General features: G+C 39.0%; 1 protein-coding gene across 1 annotated transcript; it reads left to right on the top strand.

Moving 5' to 3' along the window:
- Window positions 1-3,326: 3,326 nt before the first annotated feature.
- Window positions 3,327-5,405, top strand: LOC149107917 (adenosine receptor A3-like). Its single transcript, XM_089295964.1, has one exon. The coding sequence runs from the start codon at window positions 4,350-4,352 to the stop codon at window positions 5,373-5,375; it is 1,026 nt and encodes a 341-aa protein (XP_089152090.1). The 5' UTR covers window positions 3,327-4,349; the 3' UTR covers window positions 5,376-5,405.
- Window positions 5,406-12,187: the final 6,782 nt, after the last annotated feature.

Below are 12,187 nucleotides of genomic sequence, written 5' to 3'. Positions count from 1 at the left end.
ATGATTTATTTCATATAAACTTCACATCAATACAATCAAAATTATCCAATACTATTATTGTATTATGTCTCAATTTAGTTCAACACAGTTTATTTAGTTGTGACAATTCTTTTTCTTTGCGATCATTCAGTCCTTCCGACATTCTTTATGGCTTTATGTAATTTCTATTAAATACAGATATCAAACTATTAACTGACCCTTCAAAAATAATTCTTCCCATCAAAAAATTGACAGCTGATTAAGTTTGTACAGGGGCTTTTCAGTTGCTGTTGTGCTGACCACAAAAGCAACTAAGAAAGCCAAAGACAAAATTATTTAAGCCCTGGAGATGGAAGAGTCTGTCATTCTTCATCAGATTCCCAATAAAGAGAACATTGTGTATTCTGTTCAAGTTGTCAGTGGTGATGCAAACCTGACCTTTGCTCTTTTTCTTAACTCTGATTTTGTATTTATTATTTACCGTAAGATAAAACATAATACAGGAAGATCTAACCCTAGCCCCTGAGAAGACTTCATCTCGGAGGGGATGGAGGGGAGGGGGGGGGGGGGGTAGGTGTGCACTCCCTGCATCTTCCCCCTAGATCCGCCCCTGAAATGAGAGGTTAAAGCCATAATCCATTATGGACCTTCAGAAATCATTCAAACACAGCATCATAAGAATGGCAGGGCAGGAAGAGGCACACCTGACCTGTGCACTGCAGTAATGCTCTATTCCAATTTCATGTTGAATTATTGTGCAATTAGGAATGTACGGCCGGTCAGCAACACAATACGCCCGCATTTTAAAAAATTAGCAGAAATCTATGGCTACTTTTTTGGCAAATGAAATAAATTCTACAGAGGGACACATAACGGGCCCAACAGCGCATGTGCAAATTATGTTTCCAATAAAGGATAAAAAATGCAGGGTATTTGAAGACATTTTTTCTGGGACGTAGATGAATGAACAATCAAAGAAAGCCAAACTCTGTGTGATATAACGCGCTGCATTGAAAAATAATCAAGCTTATTTGTTGCGCACGGAGATTACCAAAAGTCATCTAAATAACCATATTTTTCAGCATTGTGGCATGAAAACAAGCACGGTGATCCTTCCTTTTATTACGTTTTTAATAACTCCTTGTTCTGTAACAACAGCATACCAAGTTTCATGGGAAATCTATGGCGGGTTCTTTTACTAGGGAATCACCTTAAGGTGACTCCCTATAGTTTTACGATCGCACGTGCGCTTAGGACGAAGGCTCAAGTAATCTGCCCGCGCTCAAAGGAAAACGTCAGAGATCTTTGATATTTTATGACGTCAACATGAGCACAAAAAGCAAAACTGATAGTGAATTTTCTCGCGTTTCCTTCGGTGAAATTCCATACAATTTGGCAGACGGGTAATAACTACTTCACTTTAGTTGGAGCTCGTTTTTCATAAACATTGAGAGCGAATAATCTAATTGCTTTAGTATAAATCTACTAGTCGTTCAAAACTTTATCTAGATTCTCTTCACAGACACTTCGAAAATGCCAAGAAACGTCCGTCATTTTGCTAACAAGGGCACGCTGCTACGCTACTCACTATCTATCACAGGATAGATAGTGAGTAGCGTAGCCAATCAGAGAACGGCATTCGTGATAGAACGCTAGTAGATTTATACTAATAACTATTAGTAGAATTCCACTAGTATACTAATGCAAATGCTGATTGCTTAGGCCATTGCACACTATCAGCCATTTGGGTGCAGTGGCTTGGTGTAGTCGACAAAATTGTAACGTTTCCACGTTTCTCTGACGTTTTGAAAAAAAAATTAGAAACAAATGAATAAACAAAATTCCCGAGAAGACTAAAAGGAGGGCATTTACGGTTCCTTGAATTAAAGAAACTCGAAAGTTTTGAAAGAAACTGATAAGCGCGCGTACACAATTGCAAATGTCAAATTGACAATTAATTCAGTCCGCGCGAATAGTCTAAAGCGTAAAGTTTAATACTCAGACCAGAAATAATTGGAATCGTTTTTCGAAGGAGATTTCAGTTAGAATTCTACTAAAACAAGTAGATTATTCGCTCTCGATTTCTATGATCGAGGCGATAGTTGATGAGACCGAAGGCCGAATCAACTTTCACCTCGTAGAAATCTCGAGCTCATAGTCTAATTGTTAAGTAGTAATTGTAGATTAAAGAGTGCGTTTGAGTTTTGGTAGGTTTGGTATGTTAAAAAAGCAAAAATTTTGGGAACAGCATTTTGTGCGTGAGCTGTTAGGTAGGCGTGAAATTGGCCTCCCTCCAGTAGTGGTGAAAACAAATGCATTGATCGCAAAGCAAGTGCATACGAGAGGGTTTGTTCTCGTTTGTACATGTATTACGTATTATTAGTTACGACCGGTCAATAAAAAACACGGACTGTAGTCGGTAGGTCACATTTAGTCCGCACTGCGCGTTTTATACCTGAGTCCGTGTTTTGTACCCATTCCGCAATGCTTAGTCCGCGTTTTACACCTAACTCCGTGTCTTATACCCAAACCGTAGTCCGCAGTCCGCAATCTGCAGTCCGTAGTCTATGTTTTATTCTGACCACGTAAATCGACACCAACGATGCCTGTTCCTTCGGTATGCGAGACAACCTGCTTTTATTACCAAAACTAGGACAATTATATTCTATTTACGAACACAACTTTGAATCGCCTTGGCATTGGGGGAACAGCTACAGGGCGTTTTCACTTCCGAAACAATGAAACGGAGAACATGTTGGTGCACCAAAGCAATCCTGTGGGAGTTGAACTCTTGTCCTATGAAAACACTTTTGCTGGGTTTATATTACACATTTTGCGCACAGAAATCTAGGCCAGTGAAGTGAAACTACACATTTTCTCCTTTGGTTTATTCAGCAGAAAGCAGCGTTGGTTTTGGTCGAAGAGAAGAGGGTACACAACACGCAACCAAACTACAGCTTTCTGTTCGTACGAAAAGTCGTACACATTTTATGATGACATGTCTGCAAGGTTTTTAAATGCCATTAACACTGACTTCAAACTTTAAATAAACAACTTATCCGCTACAGTCTTCAATAAGCTGCCTGGACACTCGAAAGTCCGCAATATTGCACAACACTCGAAAGAAAGCACATGGACAAACATGGACATGACTTCATTCGCCCCTAAAGAATTTTTCTGGGCTGCCAAATTGGTGTCCATGTAAAGATTAGCCTCTTCCAGGCGTTAAGTTAGTTGGGGCTCGGCGCAGAAAACAGCGCGCGAAAATCAATGCGCGAAAAAATATAAAGAGCGCGGCGAGAGGAAACGAAAGAAAGTTCTTTCGCTTCCTTTCACCGCACTTTTTTTCTTTTTTTTTTTTTTCGCGCGCTGAATTTCGCGCTGCGCCCCAACTAACTGAACACCTGGAAGAGGCTATAGAAAGATACATACACAAAATGTTGAATTTTTCCGCATTACCCGATTAGAACTGCGTTCTCTCGAACGCGATTATTGCTAAATGAAAGTGTAAAGCCTTTTTTTAAATTATGAAAGCCAAACTTACTGTCATAAAGTAAACGATGAACAGAAGGGACAATACTTTATCAGGAGTTATTGTATGCCATTTCTGTTCTACAAGTATGGATAAAGGATTAAGTAAAGCAATAACCTACTAGCCTTCAATCCTTCAAGAATGCTGTCAGAGAATAATAGTGGTCTCGGTGACCTCTGCCTGCCATGATTTAAACACTCAATGTCGTAGATAGTTTCCATATTTTTATTTTTATATGTAAATATCACGTACTGTTATCTATAACTACAGGGTTGTTTTATTACAAACAAATAGTGTAGGCATTTCTTTTATTTCCTATTTAGATTTATTACCTGTTTTTTCGTCTCATTTTCTAGTCTATAATAATGTTTTCCACGCAAAAACAGTTTAAAAGGGTAGGTCGAACAGGACGTATTCTTTCCGCCCACTGTTAGAAGTGTGGACATTAGACCTGCAGCTTTATTTATATTGTAGATGCGTATGCTAATATTCTAAGAGACTGTATCAACGTTGACATTAAGGTAGACATTCAACTGCGGCATTGCGTGTCACAGATGCATCATTGTTGAATTAGTCCGGCACGATGATTGGCCTTGAAAGAGCGAAAAACGCAAGTGAACAGCTGTTTTCTTATCCCTATGTGGTATTGAAACTCCAAACGTTTCCGTTGTGGACATTTGCCGATGATCGTCCTCCATACAGGCAAAAAAGAACAAACAGAGTACTCCGAGCTGTCGCCTTTCAGGCTACTCGATAGTGGACCTTAGACCCTCACTAGTAAAGCCACAAGTCTTTTTCTAAGTGGAAACGTTTTCATCGTTCATCTAAAACGCCAAAAATGAGCCGCACATTGGCAGCTAACAGGAGCCCGGAGAATGCGACTAGTTCATCAATGCTTGATTATTCCAAAGCAGAAGGCATTGCATGGTGTAGCGCGTTTATTTTGATATCTATCTTCATTGTCGCAGGAAACTTGCTCACCATTGTTCTCTTTGTACTCAGCAAGAATCTTCGTAAGAAAAGTTTATTTCACGTCATGAATATGGCGTTTGCTGACCTTATGTTAGGAGCATTTTCTCAACCAGGCTACATTTTCGTTATCGGTAATGATTATCAACTATGGACAGAAGCTAGTACAGAGTTTCTAACTGTCAACAGAATCATCGACACCGTTTTCTCACAGGTGGCGCTTATTTCTGCGGTCTTCATCTCCGCCGAGAGATTTTACGCCATATATTGGCCGTTTAAGCACCGAACACTAACTGTGCAAAAATACCGCATTGTTCTTGGTATGGTATGGACACTAGCCGTCCTTATCTCCGCAGTGTTCAACGCGTTATTCAATTTAATTTCGTTCAAACATTCCGTGTTTGTTTGGACACCATACACTTTAATTCTAATACTTGTCATATGTGGTTGTCATATCGGCATCTGGAGAAAGTTTCGACATGGAAGGGTCGCTTCGCAACAGGAAAGCAAAGCCTTGCAAAACAAACGCTTAACAAAGACTTTGATGTTTGTATCTACTCTTGCTTTGCTGTCATGGACACCTTTAATTGTTTTGAGCTGTTTACACGCGTTAACTATCTCGATACCTTTGAGATATTTTACTATCGCCAACATTCAAAATTTTTCGAACTCTTTTGTAAATCCAATTGTGTATGCATTTAAAATTCCTGAGTTTAAACAAGCCTTTCTTTCGTGCTGTTTTGCAAGGCAAGCAGCAGTCAATATCGAAGACATTAAAAGAAGAAATAAGATGGCTCCCACTTCGACTTTGGAGACACAGCTAAGAACATTGCGAACAGATCCTAGTCACCTTCAATTGTCGTTTGAACAGGAAGAGATGGACACCAAACTGTAGCATTCACGTTGAAGGATATGCATTGAATTGTAGAACTAGAACATTGTACATAAATCTGATTCTGATTCTCTATGCTACTGTTATTTGATCTTTTAAAAGAACATCACATGACGACGCTATCGTCCCTTTAAATTCTTTTATATAACAAAGAAACGAAAAAAAATTTCAATCAGGTCATCTATACGTCTATCCTCTAATAGACCATAGATAAAAGGTAATCAAAATGCATGAATAATTTTCTAAATTCAGCATTATAAATCAAATGATGAGGATTTTTTGTGGTTAAATGAAAAATCGGAAGAGCGTGATATCGCCGAAGTGTTCCAGTAAAGCTAAACGATGCGTGGCTTAATTCTCGGTTTATTCCAGGTGGTTGATATCAAACCGCATTTCCAGAGTGTTTCTCTTTTAAAAGGCATTCATCTGAAACAAACCTGCATTAAGAATAGTAAACGAGCTGTAATATGAGCTCTAATCCCACAGCCATAAGATAACAAAAACGCAGTTAAGACTTTGGTCCGCCACGGAAAATGTAGGGCATTCTTAACAAAACCTTTTTAAGTTTCTCTTTCAGCGTATAAAACCGAAATGTAATTAGTTTCACGTTAGAAGCTTACAATTGGTGCGTAAAACATCTAATCTTAATGTCAGTAATAACATATCTTTTAAACATCACGCGACATAATGAATGTCATTTTGCGTATTAGAAAAAGCAGGTGGCTGCTAAGCAATTTTCTCAAATTCCTTTTAGCTTAGGATTACCTCTTACCTCAAATTAAATTTAAAATCGTACTACAGAATATTTGTTTTAGGTGTCGAGTTATAGTTTTACTGTTTTTGGAAATCACCCATTATTCAAGCTACTGTGTTGTTGTTGTTGTTGTTTTTTTTTTGTGGAAATAAAAAAGTATCTGTTGCGAAAACTTAGAAAACATGCCAAGAAGGCCTTATTGCCTTGAAACATTTTAGGATTACAGTCAAACGTGCGACCACCTCTCCTCAGCGACCAGTTTTCCAAAATACCAACAGTTTTTAAAAATCACTATATTTAGAACCTCTTGTAAGCGACCACCTCTCGTAAGCGACCGCGACCACTTTTAGAGCCAATAGTTTGAAATTATCTTTTGTTTTTGACCTTCCGTAAGCGACAGCTTGACAGATAATAGAGCAGAAATTGGATAATAAGTTGTTGTAACATTAGCGCAATACTGGGTAGTACAAGAGACGGATATTTCTCAATGATAAGTAGAGTATTTTTTTCTCGAAATTGACTTTTGAAAAACATTTAAAACATGGGGTAAGTCTCTGCAGTTACCATATGCTAATGAGGCAAAATTTTCGCCCAATATTCCCTCGTAAGCTACCCCCTCCCGTAAGCGACCACCTAGGCTTGACATGTTGGCTGGTCGCTTACGGGAGGTTCGACTGTATGTTAAATGGTAGGTTTTTATCATATGACCCGTGCAGCCCCGTGCGCTATTTCTTTGCAAAACCATAACGAAAGGTCCCCTGTCAGGGCCGTACTCGTGGAAGTAAGAGGGTCTGAAAAACTCGTACGCCCTAGTAGAGCACGTACGCCCCGCAAAATCGATGCTGTCCTGGAGAACTGTCCGACGCAGAACTACGGAGGTTTTCAGTTGCCACGTTACTTCGAGAGAAGAAGGAAAGTCAAAACTCCTCACAATTGAAGAAGCCACAAAATGGTCATGTGATAAAATACTTATTGACGGAGTGGAAGGGCCGGACAGGGAGATATTTGGCTCGAGATCAGGACGAGCGGAATAAGTGCAGCGCAGGCGTCAAGGCAAAATTTCCAAGGTATCTGGCCTTGGTAGGCAAAAATTATATATTGCATGACAATTACAATGAGAAACGACAGCAAAGCAAGAATAGATACAAACAGCAAGGTCTTTGTTAAGGGCTTGTTTTATGAAGATCTTCTTGGCTATCGTGTGGCTACAGCTTTCTGTTGAAACTTGTTACGAATGGCGATGTTAGAGCCACACACGGTGAATATTAGACTCAGGATGTATAGCGTCCAAAGGTATGTAGAGTGTCTAGCTGAAATAAAGAGATTCAAAGCAGTGCCGATAGCGGCAAAAACGACACGAAGTGTCCAGATCATAAATATAACAATGTGGTATGCTCGCGTTGACAGTGTTCGGTGTTTTAGTGGCCGATACGAGGCGTAACATCTTTCGGCAGAAATAAAAGCCGCAGAAATTATCGAGGCAAATGTAAAAAATGGATTAGCGACTATGGAGAAAATATACAAAGATATCCATTCGAATTCAGTCGGCCAAAACAGATAAACTGCCCCGACAATTTAAAGTAAACATCGGGTCAGCAAACGCCATATTGATTACCAGAAACAAACTTCCCTTTCGAAGTCTCCTGTTTACTGCAAAAAGAACAATGGTGAGCAAGTTTCCCACAATAATAAAGGCAAGCTCGAAAATAAAACCGGTGCACAATGCCATTCCTTCTGCTTCGGAAGGAACAATTCTGGTTGAACCAGTCGCGTTCTCTGAGCAAGTGTTAGCTGCTGCTGTAATATTCATTTTTTTTTTTTTTTTAGTTTTGACAGAACGATTGAAACGCTGAATAAACTTAGCCGATGACTACGTGTAGATGAGACCAGGAAATAGGAGTTATATAATCCACACTTTATACGAGTGAATCGAAGACCAAGTGGCGTCAAGGCCAGTTGTTATATAGCTGGCATTGTTCCTGCTACAGCGCGCCCATTCACTGGCTAGTTCATGGTCACATGACATCTAACAATGAAACTGTTTACTGCCAAATGCCATGAGCGGGCAACAAGAAAAACGATGACGTCAAACAAGAAACAGTTCACTGTTACCCACGAAAAGTTGACCACTGTTGCACGTGATCAGAGCGTGCAGTTGAAGGTGGCCTGATCTTGTCGCTGGAATCTCAACGCGTTTTTCAAAATTTGCTTTTGTTTGCTTTTGCTATACAACAAATCACTTAATGGCTGGTCGCTTGGGGAACAGTGTATTTTGTTTCCCTCGACTTCGTCTCGGGACACATTGAGATTCTCTGGAAACAAAATGCATTGTTCCCCTCAGGACCAGTCATTAAGTGTTAAATGTGTAGCTTTTTCAATTTTTGAAGACCGATCACTGAGGACTAAATGAATAATGTTCCATTAAGACGCCATGCTTTAGGTCTACCATACTTTCAAGGTTGACGCACTTTGTCAAGATGTACGTATACGTGTGTTCAACCTTGACAAAACGTTAAATGTGTTTTTCATTTTTGATTGATAATTGTATTTCAAATGGACCGTGCGATATGAAATAACTTGACATGCCGGGGGAATGAAACTTTGAGGAGGAATAAATTACGAAGATTAAATTTTTATTGGTTTCTAAGTTCAATTGCAGCCGGAGAAATCTAAAGGGTGACCAAGTGGCACATCACGGTCGACTTTGTAGTTTTTTCGCTTTTTCTGGGACAATCATCGTTGATTAATTCAACAATATGTTTCATTAGAGATGCAAAATGCTTCAGATTATTGGCTTTCAAACAAAAGTTCCGAGTACGCAACGGTTTCATCAAGAATTGTGCCTTTCAAGGCATAAGGCATTGCATTGTGCTCCGTTAGTAGGTTAGAGTTTGTTTTTATTGTCCCAGGAGACTTGCACACCATAATTCCGTTTGCTGCAGACAGGCCGAGACTTTGAAAGGGAAGTTTGTTTCTATTCAGCAATATGGCGTGTGTTGACTTCATGCTAGGAATCTCTACCAATTTACATGTGCTCGTGGAAAGGCGATGGTTTTCTTTTTTTCTTTTTTTCTTTCTTTTTTTTTTTTTTTTTTAAGATCATGAATTATTTCTTACATATTCACCACGCTTAATTCTGCGGTTTTCATGTTTGGTTAAAAAAAGACTTTTTGCCACGTATTGAAGAATTGGTTCATACTTAGCGTGCAGGGTATATCGAGTTATGGATGCACGCGGGAAGTTTGGAGAGCAAGAGAGAAGTGTAGCTTCTTGAGTGCTCTCCAAACTTCCAAAGTGCATCCATAACTCGATATTCGCAAAGCTAAAAGCATGAGCCAATTCATTTATAACGTAGCGACAACAACTTGAGCACTGAGACATGTTTTATTTTGATTGACTACAAAGTTCTCACAGTGCACGGCGATGGAAAACAAAGGATCCTTTTGACTGGTTAAAAACACGCCACAAAAAGTTGAGCGACGGTTGTGCCAAAACGCTTCATCTGGTTTCTAAAATTGTTGATGAAAAATTCGCTTCTTCGAACTAATAAAAATGTAGGAAAACAAATTCAAATACTCAATGAAAATATAGACAAACGATGTCAAAATACATGTACTCATGCAAGGTCTAGTCGCAGATCACCCTAGCGCTATATCAGACAATTTTTTCACCAGCGCGCGTTTTGGATCTGAGTTGGCTATAAGCATCTCATACCTAACTAGCACGAGTGCTTTTATAATTAGCATTAAACGTAACACACAATCGGACATGTGTAATTCAGTGATAAAAAACTCGTCGATATAGGGGGCATTGGGCCTACGAGAAACCAGACTGAAACCTCTCAAAATTTCTTGAAAACCGCTAAAAAAAAAAAGTTACTCAAAACCGGCAAACCGCCGAGCATAATGATCGAATCTACATTTCACAAACTTGAATACAGTTAGGTTGATACAGCAAGAAAGATGTGTACTTTTCATTTTTTGAGGGATCAAGACATTTTCATTTGAAATCATTGCCCTACTATACCTTTTTAGGTTAGTGTTAATGCCTCTCGCCTGCGAGATTATTTTCCTACAAAGGCAATTCAAGGTTATAAATGCCTATCTTCAACAAAACCCTGTTAATTGTTTTGAGCAGGCAAACTAACATTTCCTTCCACTTCGAGGTATAGAGTAGATGATTCTAATCTGCAAATCAAAATTTGTTTTCTAATTCATGTAGAGCAAATGACTGTTTGTCTTCCTAGCCCCCAAGTCAATTATTCCCGGTTTTTCCCGTTATTAGCCGGTCGCGAACCCCCAAATAAAACGTGTTCGCTTTACCGTTAGCTATTGAGAGAGCGAACTGAAGAGGTTAGACGCCCAATCTAGCTAGCCTTCAGCTTTCGGTTGAAGCATCTATATAACAAACCTCATAAACTTGCACGGATCAGTACCGAGGTGAAATAAAGAGGTCCAGGAACAAGACGGACGCTTTGCTTACCTCCAAAATCCGAAAACCAAATGCTGAAACATTAAACGCTAAATTAAGACGTTCGCGCGAAAATGTTCTACTCGAAAGATTTTCTTCAAACTTCTACTGCGGACAGATCATGAATTACTTGTTTCATAAAAATAAACATTGGGGGTCACGGACTTCGTTTCAGAGATAAAGCATGTGGAAAACTAGTCTGATTTTGAAAAATTGGCGCGTGTAAATCAGCATGGTCTCCAGGGTTTTTAGCTTAAAACATCAAAGATGAATCAATGGAGACAAAGTTTACTAGCAATATTTTGTACAAGTGAATCAGTTGCGTTGATAATTCTCACAAAACGTAACACTTTAATAGGCAGTTGAAACTGCCGCACAGATAAAAGAAGCGCTAAAAAGAACGAAATTCGATGGTGCATTTTGCAAAAAATTCAAACTTCTAATCGATAGATTTCCTTCATTTTTTCATGTAATAACGTGATGGTGCCAATAGACCTTTTTCGACTGGGCGGTTTGTTGCCCCATTTCAGACCATGTGATGATACTCTTGAGAATTCTTCCTTTCATATTTTCAAATAGTCGCGTGCATATGAATAAATAATTTTTAGATGGATAAAAGAACAATTCTCTAGAGAATATCACGTGGTCTGTAATGGGACAACAAACTGTCCAAGCGAAAAAGGTCTATTGTGACACCATCTTATCCAAATGTTACTTTGTTTCTTTGGTACCATATCAGCGAACACTGAACTGCTGCTCGTACTCTAAATATAAAAATCAACCACAAAATTCCCTTAACCAGATAATCCAAAAAAAATAATTTAATTCATCTGTTCAATTCACGAGTTTGTTCACAGAGCACTTTGATATTAGTGAGCGCGCACTCGATGCATGACGCGGCTTGTGAATTTGCGTGCGTGGTAAGGATTTGCAGAAGCAATTAGCGCGAACGTCCTTAAAGTGCCTATGAAATGAGATTTTTGCACACTTTTTTTTACCCTAAAATATTGAAGTCTATTTTTTTTCTGATTCGTAAATTTCGATTTTGGGCTTCGGACAAGCGCACAATAATTTTTTTCCTGCTTTGAAGTTGGGCAATTCGAATAAAAAATGTGCGACATTCCGCGCGCGGTCAAAATATGCAAATTAAGGACCGTTGACGTCATAATGTGTGTAAAACCTTTTAGCCCTCACGACAGCTGAGAGAAACCAGCGAAAGAATGCCGGGAAGGTTTGCTTTATCGGAGGACCTGGTTTGATGAGCTGTAAAAACACCACTTAAACGCAAGGCATTGTCATTCATCTGTTTCCGAAAGATGACATCAGAAGGGCACAATGTTTGTTTCCGGCCCAAATTGTCTTACTTACATGTAATTCTGACCAACCGTAAAATGATGTCTAAAATTATTCAGTGGAATAATTATGAGTTAAGAAATCGCACACTAAACATGCCATGCATTATTGTCCTAAACTGGTTGGAAAGTTGTTAAATAGTAGTTTATATGTTACATGATCCTGAACCAAGTTAAAATTTTCTCGTAGTTTAGTTGTGGTTAGTGGCGGTGCACAAATGGAGTTAAGAGACAAAATA

The sequence above is a fragment of the Orbicella faveolata genome, unplaced genomic scaffold, assembly GCF_042242905.1.
Source record: "Orbicella faveolata isolate gen_17 unplaced genomic scaffold, um_ofav_v1 contig_26, whole genome shotgun sequence".
Classification (NCBI taxonomy): Eukaryota; Metazoa; Cnidaria; class Anthozoa; order Scleractinia; family Merulinidae; genus Orbicella; species Orbicella faveolata.
Note: the sequence above shows the minus strand (reverse complement) of the source record. Positions and strands in the feature narration are given on the sequence as shown.